General features: G+C 45.1%; 1 protein-coding gene across 5 annotated transcripts in view; it reads right to left on the bottom strand.

Annotated features, from left to right (window-relative positions):
* Positions 1-22,689, bottom strand: part of dennd1b (DENN/MADD domain containing 1B) — a 94,333-nt gene that overhangs the window by 61,091 nt on the left and 10,553 nt on the right. For all 5 annotated transcript variants that reach the window (XM_040184892.2, XM_040184890.2, XM_078108205.1 and 2 more), the window contains exon 3: positions 15,429-15,472. In XM_040184892.2, the coding sequence (XP_040040826.2) occupies positions 15,429-15,472 (44 nt within the window). The remainder of the gene's footprint in view (positions 1-15,428; positions 15,473-22,689) is intronic.

Genomic DNA, 22,689 nt, shown 5'->3' with positions numbered 1-22,689 from the left:
CCCTGACGGTCCTTGGGACTGGGAGGCGGTCCGCTGTGCTCCGGCCTCTCTCTCTCTCTCGCCGCCTCACGGCATCTCTTGGTTTGCCTTCTCCTTTCTCCTGTGATTGAAGATGTCCGAGGCGAGAGGGGTGCAGCTGCTCCACTGGCGCTCGCTCTGCCCTCCGAAGACCGTCAGTGACCCTAACAGCAGGTCGGCCGTCTTACTGTTGCTAAGACCTCACACGTGGGGTGCCTTCACCGATTCCCAACCCACCCCATACACATCAAAACTTAAAGCTCAGCTCGAGCACAACGGGCCCCGGACAGGCAAGCAACAATGAGATAAGATAGAGGGGAGGGCGAGGGGGGGGTTGTCAATTTTAGTGTATGCGAAGGCCTTTGCCTGCATCAAGGACTTGCATTCAATGCGAGAGGATGGTTAAGCATGTACATTTGTACGCGTTTGTGTGGGTGGGTGGCTTGGTTTGTGTGTGTGTATGTGTGCGCACATATGGAGCGTACGGGAGGGGAGGGTGGGAAGAGGTTGTTTTTACTTATCGGGATCTGTGATCAAATTGAGAACTCAACAAAGACGGAGGGCTCGGTGGCAGAGAAGGTCTCCTTGTCTGCTGTGGGGAACGTGTGTGTGTGTGTGTGTGTGTGTGTGTGTGTGTGTGACTGTGCCTTGGCGTGTGTGGCTGTAAAACTGTCACACACATCAGAGGTGCCATCGCTGTATGCGTCTGGTACTATTATTAACCACTATGTACACACACACACACACACACACACCAATATGTTCCAGAGAGCCCTCCCTGGCTCATTGCATATGGCTCACAAACCAAAACACAGACACACACACACACACACACACACACACACACACACACACACACACACGCACACACACACACACACATGCACAAACACGCAAGATTTTCCCTGCAGATAAAAACATTTGACTTGCCAGATTTGAGAGTTGTCACAGCCCCGCCCACATCAGTTGTCTCTGTTTGAGTGACAGTCTTGGGCTGTAGCGACTCTGATCTCATACAGGACTAGTGGGAAGTGATGCGTTTTCATGTGTGTATGAAGTGAGGCACACATGAAATGTGACAGCAGACATGCTCTGTCTCTATATATACCTATTCATATATACCTTCTGAGCACCATATACATATACAGTGTGCCTCAGTTACGCCTTGTCCACGGAGCTTTTTAATATACTGTCTTTAGCTGTTAAACAGTTGTATGATTCTGTGCCTGAAATCGGTGAAGAACTCTTCTTTCTCAACCAATTTATGTAGCGATATATACTTTGCGTTGCAACTTGTCCAATCATCATCAAACAACACAGGAAACTAGAATTACCGCCTCTCAGCTTCCTCCCACCCGTACTGTCAAAGTCTACACCCATTTCTGTCCAGAAATCACTATATAGTTTTATCCTTTAAGACATTTGTGTGAGTCCGGTTGAGCATACTTGGCCCTAGACGTAATTTGCGCGGTCACAGCGACCTTTGACCAAGCAAATTCCTATCAGTTCAACCTTGAGTGAAAGTGGATGTTTGGCCAAATTAGAAGAAGTTTCCTTAAGGCATTCCTGATATAACCACGTCCACAACAATGAAGTGGACGGACTGAAGTACAACCTGAAAACGGACCGTTGTCCATCACAGTTCATCATGGTAAAAGCGAATTTCTTAACATTGTTTTCTGACAGATACTTTGTCAGATATTCTGCAGAGGAACCAATCTCACAATTGGACACAAGAACCTGTAAATGTTTGTAGCATATATGCTTGTCTATCAATGTCTTTACAGGTGAACTTTCAGATTAATAGGTATGATATATTGGCTCAGCTGTAATATATGTACATATGATAACACCCATTATAATGTAGTCGGACGGACATATAATGTGTATCGCTCACAGAGTTAGTATTTTAAAAGAGTGGGTCTCTCGTACTGTGGGTATCCTACAGACTTCACTGTCAAGAGGTTGCCTTTTCGCTCATCCGTCTGTTTTCTTCATACCTGTACTACTGATAACACATCTTTGCATCGGTAGCTCTCTTTCCTCTGTCCATGACTGGGCCTTTACCGTGGGGATGTACACAGCTTCTTAGTACAGTAAGCCCCCCACCATCTCTACCACACACAAACACACACCTACACACACACACACACACACACACACACACACACACACACACACACACACACACACAAACACACACACACTCCTTGCCATTTTCCCAAGACAAAAGAAAAAGAGGCAGCTAATATATTTGTGAGGGGGCGGGGTGGGGTGGGGGTGTGAGGAGGAATCTGCTGCTATGCCGGGCTCGGCAGACACTGGCGCGTCTGTGTGTGTGCACTGTTTATCGTGAGTGGAGACAGGGGTATCACTCAGCGAGACAGAATATCTGGGTTCCCCCAGCGGACGCTCGTCCTATCGTTGCAGCACACGGCAGCTTTGCGCCGTGCCCCTGCAGGATAGTACGGTGCTGCAGGGAAGAGCAACAAACTCTGCAGCAAGGGGGGGGGGGGGAGATCTTGTTTTTCTGCTCTTAGAAAAATAGGCCTTAACTTCCTCTTTATTCCCTGCACTACCCTGATTATTTTGGAAGTAATTGTGGTGAGGTGAGCTATATTGGGGTGCTGGGGGGGATTTGAAACGTGACGGATCTTTGCATAAACCCCCCCCCCCCTTGACCACTAAAAAAAAAAAAAGGGTGGGGGGGGGGGCAGCTTTGAAAATCCCAGCAAGTGGACAGAATGATGTAAACCAGTTAATTATCAGCGGATTAAGTGCTAAACTCAGCCACTGCCATGGTGTTTCATTTTGGGTGTGAATTTCATGGGCGATGTTCATTTTCCCATATGCTCGCCAATATAGAGGAGAGAGGCAAAGGACTGTGGAGGCAAGGAGGGAATGAAGGAGGATTGAGTAAAAGGGCAAATAAAATGCTAAAGATAATAAATTATGAGGCGGCAAAAGATGCAGATGAGCAAGGCAGACATATAGTGAATGTCCTAAAGGAGGAGTGATGGAGGAGGTATTCCGGACACAGCAGCAGAAGGAGGTGGGGGGGGGACTGGAGGAAGGGAGGGAGAGACGAGCGGCCCGGTTCATGCCCCTCTCCCCGTGCAGCGAGGACTCCTCCCTGGGGGGACTCAGACTTTAAGCCCCTGTCCTGCTTTATATTCCCCTGGCTACTGCAGCCAGATCAATCTAGCTAAAGCTACCCAGTGAAACTCAACCTAGTTCAGTGCAGCCGGCCCCCAGAGCCCTCCGCGCAGGGTGTACTTTGAGGAGGAATGGAGGCCGGCGGATTTGTAAATGTACCACTGGTATACCCATTTCAGAAGCAGACTTTAAAAGGACTGTACCAGTGTTCTTGCATGTGTTAACCCATTACCACAATTCACATGCACTTTACGTTACTGTCAGATATTTTCAAAGCAGCCTGTACCATTTTAGAATGTGTGTTTTTACTGTACAATCCATCACATTAAACCTGTTTTTATTCATTTTTCACAGTCAATTCATTATTTCCTGTTAATGGAACTGCTACTGATTTGAAAAGCTGCATTAACAAACATAAATAACATCAAATAATTCAGGCATGATGTTTACTGATGGATTACCTAACTTTAGTGTTTGCAAGATGAGTCGTTTTGAGTCTTTTGTACCATATGGTACCAAAAGCAATTAGAGCAAGAGTTAAAACCATTAAAACAACAGCACCAATGACATGCTGCACATCTGCACGAGGAGGTAACTGCCGAGCACTGGTGGTCAGCTAATGTGTACGAGTTATCGAAGGAGAGTTATTTTGGTCTCTCAAGAGGTTAACAACCCCTCATCAGCCATGTAAATTGGTGCTACGCATCGTCTGTGACATCATTAATGCCACTGCCCTAAATATTATAAGTGTAAGGCCAGAACATTGTACAATTGCTCATGATTTAAACTTGTGACCTTTTGGGGGGAAAACGGGTCCCCCAGTGCTGGTTCTTTGTGGAAGTCTAGGAAAAAAAGATATATTTTCTTCATTCATTCATGACACATTTAGCAATATTTTGGCTAAAAGCCAGTATGCTTTTACCCTTCTGAACTCCTTAACAGCAACGGCTGAGCAAACGCCTTCCTCTGAGGAAAACCACGAGACGCCCTTCAAATATCTACAGAATGCCTGTTAGAGGACCAGAGGTTTGACCAACACATTAAATCTGTTGAGATTTAATGTGTTGGTCAAACTGCACATTTATACCTTCAGTCAGAGTTGTTGAACCGCACACAAATTCTTACATTTTAGGAATGCCAAAAGTGACACACTCTGCAGAACTACAATAGATTATACAATTAATAATGTGATTCTTTTTATTTTTTTTTACTATATGTGATACTATTCCCCAACGCATGCCTGATCAATTTTGACTCGAGAGTATGCTTCGGGTCCCATTTCAGAGAGACCAGACCCTGCTTTCACACATTTAATTACAAAGAAAACCAGCATGTGCAAAGCCATCTTTTCCATATGTGTCGAACATGCGGTATAATGGCGTTTTGAGGCTACGGTGGTTTGCAGCATGCAGGGACCCCGGTTATCCGGCCAGCACTCCAACAGCATAATGACACATCAGCAGGGCTACTAACACATCGGCGCTGGAAACCACGGTGTCTCCGCTCACCCTTCCTCCCGCACGCCGTCGTGCCCTCTTCATCACCTCCTCTCTTCCTTCCCTCCACCCCCCCCCGCCCCCCACCCTCTGTCCTCTTTCACCTCCCTCCCAAACCCCCTGTCGTCATCTTAGATTCCCCTCTTCCCCGCGTGCCCCACCTTTTCCTCAACCTTACCAGCACCCCTCGTCCCCCCGCTCGCCCCCCTTTTCCCAATTAGTCTGTCTGTGTGCAGCTACCCAGCCGATCTCTGCCCATCCTGCCGGTGCTGGTTCGCTCACCCAGCCCCTCTGGCGAACATGACAAAGAGAGATCCTCAGTATTCAAACAGACACACACTGCTTTCAAATGCCGAATGGCAGGGTCGACCTGGGTGCAGCTTTAAGCGAAATATTCAAATTTTCAGCCTTTCTTTTTTAAGAATTTGCATGGATATGCATTCATTTGCAATGTGTAAAGGCACAAGGACAGCTGAGCCCTTGGTTTTAGAGGGAGGGGGGGAAATAAATAAATAAATAATGCAAAATAAAATGTATGATGGTATGAAACTTTGATTAAGTAGACTGGTTTATGAAAAGTGGGTTCAAAAAGTAATCGAACACTGGCACCAGATGACTGTGGAACTATTTCCAGTAAATTTACTGGGAAAAGAGAGCGAGTGTGATTTGATATACTGTAAGCACAAACTTCGTGAACGACTTCCTGTTTCCTCAGTAATCTCCCAACTGCACCAGATAAAGGTTACTGGATGTGATACTCAGGAAAAAAGGAAGAAAGGAAGTGAGTAAAAGATGATATGAACTGGGGTAATGTAACAGTTTACTGCTCTAATGCTTAAATAGGGCTTTTGTAAATTGTGAATCCTAAAGAAAAGTTAGCACTTGTTGTGACATGAACAGTCCTTTTTCATCTCAAGCCAACAAATCAAGGGGCTGAATCATGTTTCTTAATCCTTTGTTGATTTTCATACCTCCCATACCCAAATGACACAAGACATCAATCTACTATCAGCTTATTGACTACAGCCAAACAATCCAATGCTTTACAAGTATCAGGGAATCTATATGAGCAACTTCTTCCGATAATGTTCAGCAGCTCACTACATCTTGGTGAAGAGCACCATCATTTTCATGAACCCCAGAGAAATATACACAGGCGTGAGTCATATCACACTGGAGCCGTAACAAGGTAAACCACACCTTGACACTGCACATTTGCTATTCGAGTGCATATCAGAAATAGCCCTTACTGTCCTGAGATTCTGCTGGAAATGGACAACGTGAGGCCCAAACAGACAATACCGCCGTTCACAAAAACATGAACACCAGGATTGGATCTGGACACTACCTGTTGAATCCGATCTGACCTCTACACGTCCAATCAATCTTCCAATCACTATGGTAAATACCTTGTTTTCACTTAATATCTGTGTAATTCCGCTAAATGATGCAGATGAGGGTAGAAGGAAACTTTAAGAAGCAGCCAGAGAGGGACAGGAAATGACTGATAGAGACATGGGCGACGACAGACGGACGCACACAGACGGAAACGGAAGAGATGGCAGGGAAGCCAGATATAGAGAAAAAAAAAAAAAAGAGGAGAATAGCAAGAGGAGCGGCAGAAGAACAACAGGCAGAGGCACAGGCTCCTCTGGCCACTGCAGACCTCGGACCCTGCAGAGATTCCTTTCATTAGGCTTTAATAGTATGCTGCCGGCTTGCCATCCTGACCTGCCTCTGTGGCAGTAATAAGAATGGCCTTCAAAGTGGGACCAAAGCAGCGGAGCTGCTAGGGAAAGGGTGGTGGAAGGGGTGAAGGAGGCAGGGGGGGTGGGGGGGGTGCGTTCACATCCATGCGTATTGTGCTGATAGAAGAGGGAGATGAGGGAGTTTCGTCTTGCTGGATTTTTTTTTTTTTACTCCCCTCCACAAGTTTCTGTTCCCGGTGACCCGTCTGCTGCGCAGTGTCTGTGTTAAGGGAGGCGATTTTGGTTAACAATGGTCCCATTTCACCACAGCTTCTCTCCAGGAGGTGTTGCAGGTGGCAGATTGAACTTCTGGCCTCTTGGAGCACATGCTCACACCTGGCAGGTATATGTGTTCTTATATCCATATGTGAATGTCCCACTTCTATAACAAGAAGAAACCCTGTTTGGTGAAAATATTTGTCATTTTCAAATCTGCACTTCTGGACCCTCGAGGACATCACAGATGCCCTAAACGAGGACAACAATACAGGGCCTAGTTTCACCCTTGGGTGAAGCGCAACAGCACATATTTTCACTGGCCTCAACACCTTACATTCCCCTCGTGAATAGAGACGCCTCTGGAACGTTAGCGTCCCAGAAGCCATTGCGTTTACCCTTAGTCGTCGTCCTTGCTCAAGTCTAAAACGGCTAGATAGAAGCGTTGCTCTGATTATTTTTTTCCTCTTCAGGCTATAATGCACATACAATATGCATTCAGCAATTTCAGTTAACAAGAGCGATCTCATCCCCTTAACCTCCCACTGTCCAGCCCCAAACTCCTCCGCCCGTCCATCAGCTGTTAATGAGTCACCTCCGGTATAACGACATTCCACTCGGGTAGCGTACATGTCGTCCACTGCGCTCCAATCATTTATTATCTGCTTCTTCCACAATGGATGTATTTATGTGATGAGGTGAGGGGGCATATTGCTTGGAGAATAAGTATACGGCATCAACAATAACAGGGTGCATTATTCCAGTGCTAATAACCTGTCCTGCTGATGTCCTTCCTACATATCACAGATGGGCCAAGACAGGGGAGAGCGGCGGTATTATGCCTCTGCAGAGATCTTCCACTGAATATATTAACATGTGATATGGGGAGATGTCTCACTCCCAACGCGCACGCATGCACGCTCGCACACATTTGTAGTGTTGGGCCAAAAGAGCTGCATATGCCCCAAACATACAAGCCTGGGCTTCATTAATGAAGTGCCAGGAGGAGAGAGATAGGGATAGAGAGAGGTAGAGATAGACAGAGAAGAGAGAGAGAGAGAGAGAGAGAGAGGGAGAGAGAGAGAGAGGGAGAGCGCGTGAGCATGTGTGTGTGTGTACCAAGCAGCCGGGGGGGATTTCCTTCTTTAAGCTTTCAGCTCCCACTGGGCTTAGCTCGACTGTATGAACCCTGATGTGGGCCTGCCTCGAACACATGGCGTCTCTCTCACACACACACACACACACACACACACATATACATTGAAGCTCAGCAGGAGGGCAGCAGTGCAACACTGGCTCCTGAACATTTGGCTGTTAACGTCTCATTGACAGATGTACATGGGATCTAGCGGAGGAGGTCAGGTCCTAGCTGCACACTCCTCCTCTCCATCCTTCTGGGTTTTATTCAGCTATTGATTCTATCTCCGTCTCTGGCTGGTGGCTGCTGGTTTAGCCGCGTATCGGTTAGTTAAAATGCGTGCCAATTAAAGTGTAAGCCACATTGTCATATGTGTGATAGCTTCTTTGGCAGCGGCGGTACACGTGATTCGAGAAAGCCTGGCATCTGAGAGCGTAAATATGAGCCTACTGGTTGACAGAGACAACCTGTTTCCAATTTTGGATGAGATCTTTTATTTTTGACTGCATTCCTAATACTGAGGCCGTTTGGCAGCAATCACAAAGAACAATGTACGTTACATTTTAGAGAAAATGCACCGCAGCAGTTCAAAATTTCACTATGAAACGAAACAAGGTTGAACAATGTTTGACCACATGACCAACACCCTGTTCCCCGTTCAAATCTCTCGGTTCCCTTTGAGTGCAAAAACTGGATCAGCCAAACCACAACCGTGTCTACATATTTGTCTGAAGTGTGTCTAAATGAATCTAAATGAATGTAATTTACTCTTTTATTATATCCGTAGTAGTGTTGACCAGGTAGGGGCTAGTTGAACAGCTCCTAGCTGCACTGACAAAACACACCGGCGCGATGCTGGAGAGATGTGAGCAGTGGGGCGTAAAAACAGTCCCGCTTACTCCACTCTTGCCTCACCAACACCCTTCTTCTCCCAGGAAGCCAGCCCAGAGGTCAGCGCAATCAGGACCCATGAGCAACAAAGGGCCGCACTGAGGGGTCCAGCTCAGCGCCCGGGCCAAAAGGCCGGCTTGGTGGGGCGAAACTTTCCAATAGGCAGGACCCTGAAACCCCCCCCAGGGATGTGAGGTGAACGGGGTTAGAGAGAAGAATAAAAACAGCATCAACCCAGACACATACACACATGTATTCGCAAAGACATATACAGATCATATGAGGCCTTGTTTGACACCGCTGTCGGGGTGCAGTGAAGTGGAAAGACGAGGCCCTGTGACACACAGAGACATCACACCCACCTACACACACACACACACACACACACACACACAGACACACACACACATTTAGGCCTGTGCCTCCCCACACACATGCACAAACACAAAAAAGGTATGAATTTCCGTCTTTCTCATCCTTCAGATTCTCCGTTCCCGAATCTCACGCCTTTCTGTTACAGTTTCACAAAACTGGCTGTAGCAGAGCTGGTTGAAATGTGCTCATTCTCAATAGATTGTGAGAGAAATTCACTACTTTCCTCTGGTATCTTTTGGGAGGGTGGGTGGGAAAGTCGGCGCTTACCTCCGTCTACCACACTCAATCTACACAAGCATACCTTGGCAGTGTAGTATTATATCAATGATAATATCACTTATTTTAACACTTATTCTGTGGTGTTTCACACCTAAACGTGTCAATTTCTCAGTAACTATGGAGGCAACCTTATCAGTGGAGTGACAACAGCATTTTATGTTAGATTTGTACACCCTGAGGCAACTCACTTTAAGCTGCTCGTGACAAAAATACATTTCGTGGGATTTCTGCAAACAAAACATTGCACTCCTGAAAATGCGAGTCTGCTATCTGCTGAAGTAACTCACTCTCTACTTTTCACTTTCCCCAATCTTTTAGCCTATTTTCCCATTTCATCTTGCTTCTATCTCTCTGCCTCGAATGTCATGACTTCTTTACCGCTTTCCGACTTTACTTGTTACCCTTAGTTTCCATAAACATCATTTTAAATCCTCTAATTTCCATTCTGCATTTGTTTTTGTCGCATATTCTTCTACTTTCTTTGTGTGATGCTCTCCAAATGAGGGCTGCATATCACTGATCTCAAGTTAGCATCCGACCCACTTTGACTCCTGCAGCAGCACCACCACCACCCTCACACCCACTACCTCCCCCTTTACTCCGGGTCAACGCTCCGCTCCCTCCGGCCTGAAGGCACCAATCACCTCCACCAGCTCCTCTCCTTTACCTCAATCCCTCTGACCACTGCTGCCTCACCCACCCAATGGAGCCCCGTCCCCGGCCTCCCCCACCGGGGGCTCGTCCACAGCGCTGGCCACCAATCAGACCATGTCAGGCAGGCTGTCCTGATGGAATACGGTGTCAGAGCAAACACTCAAGAGTTGCCACGGTTGAAGCCTCGAGAGACCCACTGCCTTCGCTTCTTCCCTCTCCATGTCTGTCCCTCCCTCTTTTCTGTCTGGCCGATGACACAGTGGACTTTTGAGCGGAGATGGATACACAGGACTACGTGAGCGGAAAATAAGCCACACTTAGTCCGAAGTTTTGGCCTCTGAAAAAAACTTGACAGTGGTTAAATGCCCAAAAAGAATGTGAAAAAAGATTTTAATCACACATTTATCAAATATAACAAAGATGGCAACAGTTGTTAGTTGGGCTTGTTTAAGAGTGTTGTATCCGTTTAATTATTATATTCTTATTTGTAAAAACACTGCCCACTCTCCAACAGGAAAGTGTGAAACAGCAAAATATTTTTACAAACTAAAACACCTGCAGTGACTCAGTCATTGGTGTTCGTCTAAATAGTCAACAGGAAATCCCATTCGTTGGTATGCACAGATACCACTTACCCCATCAAAGCTAATTTGTCCAACATGCATATGTTTCAAATTCGAAATTCATGTTTCAAATCCGTGAAGCACATGAAAAAGGCCTAGCAGACAATGTAATACAGCTTTTGCTTACAATTGCTTATGTTGAGGGGAAAAATAAATTCCCCTACATTTTTCACACAACAGTGAACTAAAATTTACGGATTGATTATGCACATAAACAACTATGTATCAAAGCAAGGATTTCCTTATAGGATTAAATCACACCTACAGTAGCCTTGGTGTAAACGAAAACAGCACGAAAAACTGGTGCTGCAGGAAGATCAAAGGTTCTCTATTAACACGTGTGGACTGGCCATGGAGAATTAGCATCAACTTAAGTTCATAGCGGAGAGTCTAAACCCATTCATTATTCATTATCCTTTATTTCGCTCTGAATTATGTGTTGCAACAAAGTTGGAAGTTTATGCAAAATAGGACATTTGCAGTGTCGGATAATGTGTTTGGAAACACATTATTTGGAAGGTTGACGAACATGCAGAGAGCAAGTCATTCAAAACGGAACAGGGGGCAAAAGGGCATGACGACGGTTATGAAGGTGGAGACAGAAAGAGACAGGGTCGGAGACAGAAAGTGAAAACTAGAGAAAAGATTAACAAGAAAACTCTAAAGATTGAACCAGACAGAGACGGTGACATGCCAAGAAAGCATAGCTAGCATTACCTGTACCTTTGTGTATGCATGCGAGTGTATGCAAATAAATGATGTGCCAAAATTGAGAGGAGAAACTCTATCGAACTGTAAGAAAGAAATGTGCAAGAGTGCAAAAGAAAGTGATAAATACTAGAAAAGGGAATGAAGAAGGGCGAGTGTGCAACTTGACACAGTGAGCAGAGTTCTCAGTTAGAGTATTCAGTTTCTATTTCCTGTGAGAAATTATGGGACTCTGACAAAGAACATACGACAGCGGTGAGCGGCAACATCCAGTTGTGACGAGTAAAGCCCAAACGCAAGTATTTTGAAACGTGTATCAACCCTACTGACACAGTAGCACAGCATGGAAGTCTATGAAACACGTGGTCGACCAGTGTTAAATCATATTTCCTCCTGCAGCAGTACTGTGGCCTAGTTAATATGTATTTCTGCTAATAATAACAAACAAAAGAAATGGTATTGCTCCAAATCCAGAGTTTCCAGGCTGACGGACACACTTCCTAAGGTCTTTTTAGATCTCCTTTTGCCCAACAATCCTTTACATAATTAGTAGAATTTGTGTTCACTGAGGGGAAACCATTGTGTACTTTACTTTACCTATTACAAGAAACTATGAATATTTAAAGATTTTATATATATCTCAGGACAAATTCTCAAAACACAATTGTACGCATTTGCAATTTGATGAGCAGGTGATATTGAGACCTTATTTACTTTATTTAAGACCCTTTGGTATTTCTTTGAGTTTGAGGGTTTAAATTTGACTGTGAGTTTCCTGACAGCTGGGAGGGTTAAATGTAAGGAAATGACATCATGAGAGCCCAGAATTAAATAAATGAATGAACAATAAGACATGTGTATGTCAGAAAATAAAAGATAATCAAACACATAAACAAAATAAATGGCAGTGTAGACCCTACACATGTCTATTTACCAAGTGTGTTGGGCAAGGACGTAGAGTACTTCGCACAGGGGTGTGAGTAACGTATCATTGTTAGACACAGGCTCACTGTAAGTTTTCAAAAAGTCGTCTGTTTGTGAAACTTGTGTTCTCTAAAGAGGAGTGCCCCCTCTGTACACCAAACTTTGGTTATCTGCAACTGACTGGCAGAATCTATGTGTGTGCGTTGTGTGCCTGCGTGTGTGTTTGTGCGTGTTGTGTGTGACAGCATGAGTGTGCGTCTTCGGTCTGCTGTGTTTTTTCGCACACTTTGGGAAGAGATCTGAGAGGAAACGGACAGATTTCCATCTGTCTGCTTCATTTGCAAAAAAAAAAAAAAAAAAAAAAAGCCCTTCTTGCGATTCAAATATATGCTTTAGCCACCTCTCTCTTGCCCTCCCTCTTCTCGCTTCCAAATCTCCATCTCTCCCTCGCTGTCCAAGTGGCATCTGTGGATGACCAGGGTATCAAGAGTCTCAGGGGCTGAGGGAGGAATGGGGGGGTTTAGGGAAAAAGAAAGGAGAGAGAGAGAGAGAGAGAAAGCGCCTCTCACTTCATATTTCCACAGCACCACCCCGGCGTGCCAGCCAGCCTGCAGTCTGTTCTCCTTTGAGCTTTCTATTCTACCACAGAACAGAAAAAAAAATCAATTCATATTTCCATAATCCACACTCCTGTCTGTCTGCATGTCTTTACCCCCCACCACCACCACCAGCTCCATCCCTCTCTCCCTCTCTCTCTCTCTCTCTCTCTCTCTCTCCCTTGGGGTAGACTAACCCCTCCACCCCGATCCTACGGCCTACAAATGTCATTACGCTGAGCAACAATAACGGGCCAAACAAAAGGAGGCCTTGCTCTGTGCTCTGAGCCCCTCGCTGGAGACTGTTGGCTGCTGCTGCCATATGCTGGCCAGCTCGGGCCACAGAAAGAGATATAGACTGTGGCTACAGAGGACTCCAGCATTCAGCCCCACAAAGGAGGAAAAGGAGCCCTAATCCTGGTAATGAGGCCCGTGAATACAGCCTTTATGTATACAGGGGAAAGGGCCAATCTCTCTGTACACAGCGGGCTAACTAGCCATCTTAAGGGCCATCTTATCCACACAAACAATCTGGTCAACAACAGAATGAAAGAGAAGTAAGGTTGCGGGTGGGTTAGAGAAAAGGGAGACTTGTCACAGAGAGAGGATGAGGAAGGCACCTACACTTGCCCCCCCCCCATCACGCACCCCACACCTCCCACAGCCGGGTTACTCTTCTCTTTTTGCTCCTTTTCCATCACTTCCATGTCCTGCGCCTACCTCTGCAAGTCTGTAATTTGCTCACACTCTCGCTGCCTCAGTCGCTGCTCTTCTTACTTTGATTGCGTGCTCTGGTTCTTGTGGGGTAGGCACACATCGCCTGGAGCAGCTTCCTACAAGCCGTTTATTCCTCAAAGTGGATCAGGGAGTCAGGGGGTGGGGGGGCTGTTTAAACTCCCTGGCTTGGCTGCAGTGTTGAGAGATAGTTAGCCTACGCATGTATTGTTTTATTTTTCTGTAGTTCTTTTCCTTCAACGTTTCCCCTCCGGCCCAATAACCGTCACTGCAGCCATCCGTCCAGCGTTGCTGCTCCAGGAACCCGTTTGGTGCTGTGGCATCTTTGGGAACAGAAGCAATATATCGCATGTCTTGTGTGTCTCTTTTTTCTTTTTGCCGTCGAATCTGTCAAACCCTTTTTCTTAAGACTAAATAAGTGGCAGAAAGGACAACAGGAGAAGGAGTCAAACTAATCTACTTAGTGATGTGCACAACGTGGAGATCAATACGCACATTATTGCAGGCCGTGTGGTGGTTTTGATCAGGTTGGATCTCGACTGTGGTTCTTTGAAGGTGAAGCCAGAGATAAATAACAAAGACCCCCCGTTGAGGTGGTGTACTTTTCTCAGGGTAAAGAGCGAGGCTTTTAAATAAAAGGAATATCAATTTACGTTTTTCCAAAGATTTTTTTCCTGCGTGTTTGCACGAGGCCCCCTTGAGACAGCGGATACAAAGTGTGAGGGGCTTAAAGGATCATTTGGGTTTTTAACAATTTGTGTCTTATTAGGTTACTTTTGGCCATCATTTCTATCGTGTACAATAACGTAAAGTTCAAGTGACATCATTCAAAAGAAGTCAGATGGGAGAATACACATTGAACAAGGGTATAGAGAACAGACTAAACGAGCCCTGAGGAAGACAAAACTAGGGATGCAATAATCTGACTTTTTTTATCTCCTGTTAAATCATTTAAATATTTTAACTGAGGGTATCAGCAGGCTATACTTTCCTTTGCCCCTAAAATGGAAATCAGTGGTCCTGAATTCTTCAAACTATGACTACATTTTCATAATAACTGTAGTTATCTTAGTGACCTATTGTACTTACTACACACACAATAAGAGAACACACACATTATGTGTGTATATATATACATATAGACCTACTCTCATATTCTCACATTAATCTCCGAGTGGTTTCAAGACTCTGGTCTGTATCTGTGATTGTGCTACTTGCTCATTGGACTTTGTAGTAACAATGTCTCCAATTTTATTTTATTATAAGCATTTGAAATGATTAACAAAAACAAAAAAATAAATAGTCAAATAAGACCCGGTTGTAAAGCGGATTCATCCTTTACCATTCAACAGTGCAGCTTAGTGGGGGATACTGAGGTGTACAAAACCCTGCCATACGTGCTGAAAAAGAAATGGTGTTCCAAAAAGTGCTGCAAAACAGCTGCAGATTTGGCTTTCAGATGGAAAACGAACGTGATAATGCTATACGGAGTGAAACAATGGGAGGCAGACACAGCAGCACAATGAGAGCAGGAGATTCAAAGAGAGAAAGAGAGAGAGAGAGAGGAGAGAAAACAGAGGTGTGCATTCCTGTCACGGTTGCATGATAATTACTGATTCGTCGGTTATTGAAGACCTGCTCACTGCTTTTCATTACCAGCAACAGACGTACAATGAGACAGAGAGACGAGGAGGAGGGTGATTGGGGTGGTGATAGGTGTTGGTGGTGATAGGTGTTGGTATCACAGGATGGCAGGGTGAGCGAGGGCATTAAGCAATGGTGAAATACTGGATAGGGGTTGTCTATACTGGTGAACTAGTGGGAGGGATTTGGAGAGAGAGAGAGAATGAAAAAGCAGAGTGTGTTCCAACCTGGTCGGTGTGGTCCTGGGGGAAGCTCCACAGCACGGTTGGATCTGGAGGTAATTGACAGACAGCATTAATCAGCGGGTGAGAAACACACCGTCTTCGCTAGCTGCCTCAGAACACATACATATTAATGAGAGAGGAGGGGGGGGGCAAGGGTGGCTGCTGAGAGTCTGTGCACGCACGCACGCACACACACACACACTTATATACTCACTTACACACACATGCAGAGCGACGCAAAGTGAAAGACAAGAGACAGTGTGTCTAGGAGGTATGTGCTATAAATATGCTAATCTTTATTCTCAGTGTAGATGATAGTTTATATTACCAAATGATACACGTTTAAGAAGGTCACATCAACACATTCTCCAGTTTATTTGCTTAATTATTCCTAAATTGATACAAGCCTGGCGGTTTGCTGGCGAAACGTAAAAGCTAAAGTTAAAAGGTTTACCAGAGGTTAGCGATTTGTTTCTTCTCTCTAGTAAATAACATCAGTGCTTGGTGAGATTAGCCGAGAGAACCAATTTAGATTTTGTCAATTAGGTCAGAAATGAAGTATAAATACAGAGCATTAGTTGGCTTCCACAGATTCATATATGCCAATGCAAATCCAAAACTTGAGACTGATGAGATTAAACAAGACATCTTCAGATAAAACGTGTGGCTTTGATGAGCTGTTGTGAGTATTTCTCATAATTTTAGACTACTACTACCTACTAATTGATGAATCACAAAGGACAAACTGAAAGATTAAATCAACAGTAAAAAAATAACAGATAGAATGGTTAATGTTGCCTCTAATGTCTCAGTACTAATGCCTTGAAAATATAGTGGGTAAATTCACACATGACAAAAGGGACCAAACTGCAAAAAATAGATATATCTATTGGCATTAGTGTCACTCTTGCAACATGTGCAACACGCCGTGTTTGAAAGGAACCAATAGCCTGAACACAGGGCACTCTGGTGAACATGGCTTCCACAGCTCCAAGGTCACCCGGTGACCCCGTGGCCACCAGCAGCAAGGGTTTCAAGAGCTGAGCTCTCACATGCCAGGTTCACCGGCATGGACCGAAACCTTCTGAAAGCAGGCAAACTGCAGAAAGAAAATGGAACCGCTTAATTACGTCTATTGTCCTTTAGTTAAAAAGACGTATGACCATTTTTAACACAGGCTCAATCCGGATATGACGCTGCCATATGAATATGTCCAAAAAGATTAATGCAAACATTTACAAAGCCGGGGGAGAGGACCACCCCTTATCTCAGTGAAGAGGACGTGCAATAACGCACAATATATGGAGTATCACTTCACAGCGAACACACCGGGCTGCCTGGGAGACAGAGGAGCACACAATGGACAGACGGGTGACAGGACCCAGCAGAATCCATCATGCCTTACATAATCCTGTTGGATAATTTCATGGGCCCCATCTTGAAAAGAGTGGCGCGGGGGGGGGGGAACCCAAAAAAACAGCGAAGCTCAAAGCTCTACTAACCAACTCCCCACCCAAACCCCCCTCCCCCCTCTGTTTTGCCACCCCATATGATCTGCGACAGTTAGGGCTATTTTATGCTGATTTTCTGGGTGAGAGGATGGGAACTGCTGCTGGAGTGTGATACAAGACAGACAGAAAGGGTCCGGGAGGCCAGAGGGTGAGGGGTCCCACTGTGTCAGCAGACATGTTCACGGCTGAGCCGGTGGGCACTAAAGGCCTTTTGAGTCGTCACGCAGGGAAAGCACAGGTATGACGAGTAGCTTGATGAACAACATGCTCTACAATTTTCTGACATGGACGAGTTTCCCAATAGTTGACATCCTCGAACCAATTGACCCCCAACGGCTGCTATATTTGCTATATATCCTTTATATTTTTTTCTTTTGAAAAAACCAAGGTTCTGACATCGAACACTCGAAAATATGTATGAACAATACGAAACATAAAAGTTACAGTCCTTCTCTCTCCAAGCGGAAATATGTGCGATCTTGTCCTTTTTTGAGTAAATTCTATTTAGTGTTGAGTCCCACTACTAGATTGGTGCAGAGCGAGAGAGTCATGAATAAAGAAAGCAAAGGAGGCAGAAAACCTTGAGTTGTAAGAAAACACAGCTGAGCACATGCAAGAACTTCAGAGCAGTACCAAACACCTTCCTGCATCATTTATGTCTCCTTCCGCTGCGTTTCCTTTCTGTCCAACTGGCTCGGTTTTTCGCTGCTCCACCTCCAAATTTCTGTGCCAATCATTTTGCCTCTCGCTGCTTCTTCCCACTGCCTTTTATTTTATATATTCAACTTGCCCTCCCCTCCCACCCCCCACATCCTCCCCCACACACACTTCTTCTCGCCTCTCTCTTTCCCATGCTTGACGCATTTTATTTTTTTTGTACAACCTTTCTTGCTCTTCATCCCGCCCTCCCCTGCAGCTCTCTGTCCTCTTCCCTTCTGCAACCCCCCCTCGCTTTCTTCACTCTTTTGCGTCAATACACCCCTCCCTTTGGATGTGCTAGGCGTGTGGTGGACTCACGAGGGGGCTTGAAGGGGGTTAAGGCTGAAAGTTGAAGGTTACAGAGGTGAAGAGGACCCCTGCTGCTCTGCCAGGGGACACAAATGTCACCATGACAGATCCTACACCGGTTAATTCATCCTCCCCTTCTTCAAAACACACACACACACACACACGCAAGCTCCATAGCATCTGCCAAATACATGCAATTCATTTTTGACAACTGTCAAATTTACTAAACCGTGTATGTAAAGTGATATTTAAAGGTTTGGACACATTATCTCATCCAATTCAAGGAAAAAAAGATCAAGGTCCAAACCTTTGATTGGTACTGCATATTTAAATGTTGTTAAAATGTGCCTTTAACTCAAATATATTTCCGTCTGCAGCCACTGGGATTGTTGACTTTCGTGATCTTGCCATCATGGTTTTTGGCTGGTCAGGTTGGACCAAAGCTAATATGTATGTATGCAGCTTTATTTTCACACTTTCCCAACACTCGCCTTCATTCCCTGCAACCGATTAGTCAACACAAACCATGGTCTGTTCAGCCGTTCGCCATGATATATTGACCTGCTGGACATCAACCTCTCCCCAAATGCAGAAGACTTAAAATGTGTTTATTGTGCTTCCCATATTTGGCAAAATGTATAAAATGCAGTCAACTAACATGTGCAACATCAAATGTGATGTGCAACACCGGTGACAAGGCGGAAGCGACTTATAGCACTTCCACTCTGGTGAAGTGTAAACAAATCCAATGGGTGAGAATTGAATTGAAATCACCTATCCAGAATTACATTCCTACATTCACACCCTTAGGAAATGGAGGTGGAGTAAATCCGACAAAAGCTCGGGGATTGACCACTGGTCTCGGTTGGCAAAGTGCGCGCGTGTCTGTGTACAAATGTGTGAGCTGAACCCGCATGTTTACAGACAGACGGCAAGCTCAGGAGTGAATATTTAGTGTACGGTAGCATGTACAAGGATCTCAGAGGGCTTAAAGCGTGGCTGACCTCCAATAGTCACGATGGGGGCCACATGCAGGAAGCCCTTGAGTCGTGACGGTAAAGAAGGAAAATGAAGGGTGGAAAAAGAAAAGAAAAAAAATCAATGTTTTGGCTATTCCTGAGACGCCGGTCTTTAAAAGTTGGAGGAGAAGAGGGAGCAAGGAAAAAAAGGAGGGTTAATAGGTGAAGGGTGTTGGGAGCTGAGAGCGGGGCAACAGGGAACGAGTGGGAGGAGGAAGGACCGGATGAGGGAGGAGATGCCCGAAGACCAGCTCAGGTGGATCATAAGAAGTGATGGAATTAAACAGAATAAATTACCCAGATAATATATCTAATATGTTCACCAAAACCTAAACCTACCCTTTCATCTCTTGTTTCTTCAATTCTCTGCATAAATCTATGTGTACCGGCACTTCCAAGTGGGCTGAAAATGAAAAATGCTGGCATCTTCATCTTGGCATAAACCTTCACTTCTTGGGATTTCCAAGTAGGCTAAAAAGAAGCTGTTGGCAGAGGATGTTGTTCCTAATGCTGCTCTAATGCTGCTGGCTGGAAGAAAAAGTTTGCGCACAACATACGTGTCAGAAACCTGCCACTGCCCGGCGCTGCATGGCAAGTTGTTCAAGTGCTCAACATATTGTCACAAAATAAAAATTTAAAAAGTAGAATCCAACTTTTTTTTACTCACTGACACAAAGCTTTATAAAAATAGCCTTTGCAAACCACTGGGAAAACCATATGATGAACACGAAATACACCCACAGGGAAAAGCCTGTGTTTGTGGTTCTATAGGATCACCTCAGCAGCTCAATAACAGTGGCCTGAATGCATAGTTCTGCGTTCAAAACAAGAGATTTCAGTAAAACACAAAAAAGACCTAACCCCAAATCCAGTGTGAATACACATTTAGATGAAAGCCTCTAGTTTATAATTCTCTATACTATGTGAATCAAACGCAGACTTCGAGCCCTCATGGCCATCCAATGTTCTAAAGGCATAAAAAAAAGGACTTTTTTCACCTCACTCCATGAACGACTGAATGCGTGTTGTGAGTGAATAGGGGGCCTGTTTGTTAAGAGAGGCCAAATCCCATATGGTGAACAGCAGCTTCTCTGGTGAGGAGAGAGGCTGTGAAAGCCACCGGCAGCCCCTCTCCTCCATCCGTGCACCGGAGATGAAGGGATGCAGCGCCTGCCTCTCCTTGTTCCTCCTTTCTCTCGCTCCCTTGGCCTCCTCTCCTCCCTCTTTCTTGGCCAGGGGTTAAACTGCTGCACTCTAACCCTCCTCGCCAGTGAATTCATTCACTGCCGTTTCTCTCGCTCGCTCTCTCATCTCGGAGAGAGGTTTATTTCACAGTATGTAGTGGATTAGTCCCCCCCCCCTCCTTGTACGCCCTCGGACAAAAGCATTGTTTTAGCGCCGGCCCGTTGGCCGTAACGGGAGGAAGCTACCGCTACCAAGCATCCACAATACGGCCATTGTGGACACGGGGCTGAAGGGACCTCGGAGGCCGTCTAGACTTTGAGCCTGGGCCGATTGGAGAAACCGAGGGAGAAAATCCCATCAGGCAGTGGAGTGAAAGTTAACTAAGGTAACCTGCTGTGAACCTGATGAAGATGTCAAGCCAACATATGGTAAAAAATGTCTATTGTCAGAACAAGGAGCTTTCTTCCCTGCGAGGCGAAGCGGGAGGAGGAGGAGGAGATGGGCGGTGGCTAAAGAAGACTTAAAGGGGTTGCGAAAAACCTAAAAGGAAGGAATAACTGTGGTGGTCATCGTCTTACTTCTGGATCAGTAGCCTTATTCTGGCCGGGGGGAGGCCCTTCCCCTACACTCACAATTAAAGGAGTAAGCAGATTAACTGGCATCTCTTTTTTCAAAGGCCAGCAGAAAGAAAAACACACTCACAGACGTTTAAAAAGAGATTTTCCCCTTTTGCCTATCGAGTCTTAGACTGCACACTGCAAATGGCATTACATTTCATGCTGATTTAGTGAGCAGAGGAAGAAGAGAAACTTCTTAGACGATGATATGCTCCTTAAGTTTACTAGTATTGATTGGTCACACTAAGTTGTTACAAATGAGGACTGGGGACTGACACAAGTAGTGAAAGCCTGAGCCTTGATTTAAAAAAAAAAAGCTAATTTAGATCGGATTTGTCTTTGACGTTGGTATCTACAACTTGACCGTAATGAAAACAAAACACCACAAAGAGTATAAGCCCTTTTGTCTTTTGAATTAGGTCTAAACTTGCGAAGGCGAGTTCCCTTCCAACGCTGAAAAAATTGAATACAAAGAATAAATAAAAGAAACTAAGGTAAAACCTGCTTTACCAGCCAAAAATAAATAAATCAACTGGCGGGCTTCACATGTGAGAGATGTTGGCCTCGGGGATTTCTAAGCTATTTCTCCAGCTCCATCTGAAAAAAAGATAAACAACAGCCTGAGCCACTGGAAGGAGAAGAAAGAAAGAGCCGAGTGGAGACGATGTGACCCTAATAATGCCACATTAATTGTTCCGTCTTCCCAGAAAAATGCGTCAGAAGGATGAGCTGAGGAAGAGAGAGAGAGAAATAAAAGAGATACTGTCTTCAGGCTAGTTGGGATGCAACCCAATTTCACAGCTTCACGAATGAGTGGCACAGCATATGGATGCAACCTTTGTGACAGCCTCTGTGTATCACCACACATCAGCGTTGATATTCCCAGTCAGATTCCATACTGGTCCAACATTATGTCAAACACCGGCTCCGCATGACTGCATCTTCAGCACAGCACACAGACGGCATGTTTTGTTTTGGGGGGGGCGGCGGGTGGGGGGGGGGTGTTACGCTCCTAAACTGAGGAAAACAAACCAGTATCTCCCCTGACAGACTGGTATCCAGCTCCATCTTCACCGTATTGTTTTGCAGTTGCTGCCAAATAACAAAATCAAGTGCTTACATTAAAGCTGCAATGTGGCCTGAAGTTCGGGATCTAATATGTAACCCGGAAGGCGACCGAGAGGAGCCAAATAGAAACAGCGCAGGTTAATGGTTATGATTCCATCACTGCTTGTTATGGCCTGTTGCCTTAAATACCAACAGTACTTCACATAATCATATACTTTTCTACATATGGTCCGACCATCTGTCTTGGTAAAACAAAACAAAAACATCTACAGTATATAAGCACAATAAATGAATGGCAATGAATATGTTTATATTCATTAAAAAAAAATGTAACCGAGACCAAGAGCTTAACGTGTATTTAGTAGTGCTTTATTTCATGAAATAAAAGAAACTGCAGCATATTAGCAATCTTTTTTTATTTTTTGGGGGTCAATTTACAAAATGACAACGTTAAATAACGCCAATGATCAGGTCAGTGTCACTGAATTACACTTGCTTAGGGGAGACTTCCTTTCCTCGTCTGTGAGGTGGTGGTTGCAGCATCAGAGAAAAACACTGTGTGCTGCACAGCAGCTCCTTGAGGTGTGGAGAGGATCGATCTCAGTTAATGTCACATGGCACGGCACCCAGAGGCAGCCGCGTGGTGCCGATGACAGTGTAAAGCCTTGCCTTTGGCGGCTACATGCTTGGTGCTGCCGAGCTGGGATTTGAAGTTCACGTGCAAAGGCTGACAGACAGACAGCTTTCAGTCAGCCAGTCAGTCTATCCACAGGGATGACAATATGTCTGTATCTGTTAAAAGCGCACAATAGCGCCTAAACACATTCACAGGGGTCTCAGCGCTCTGCAGGACTGA

This window comes from Gasterosteus aculeatus, chromosome 8, assembly GCF_964276395.1.
Source record: "Gasterosteus aculeatus chromosome 8, fGasAcu3.hap1.1, whole genome shotgun sequence".
NCBI lineage: Eukaryota > Metazoa > Chordata > Actinopteri > Perciformes > Gasterosteidae > Gasterosteus > Gasterosteus aculeatus.
This window is presented reverse-complemented; position numbering and strand designations above follow the sequence as displayed.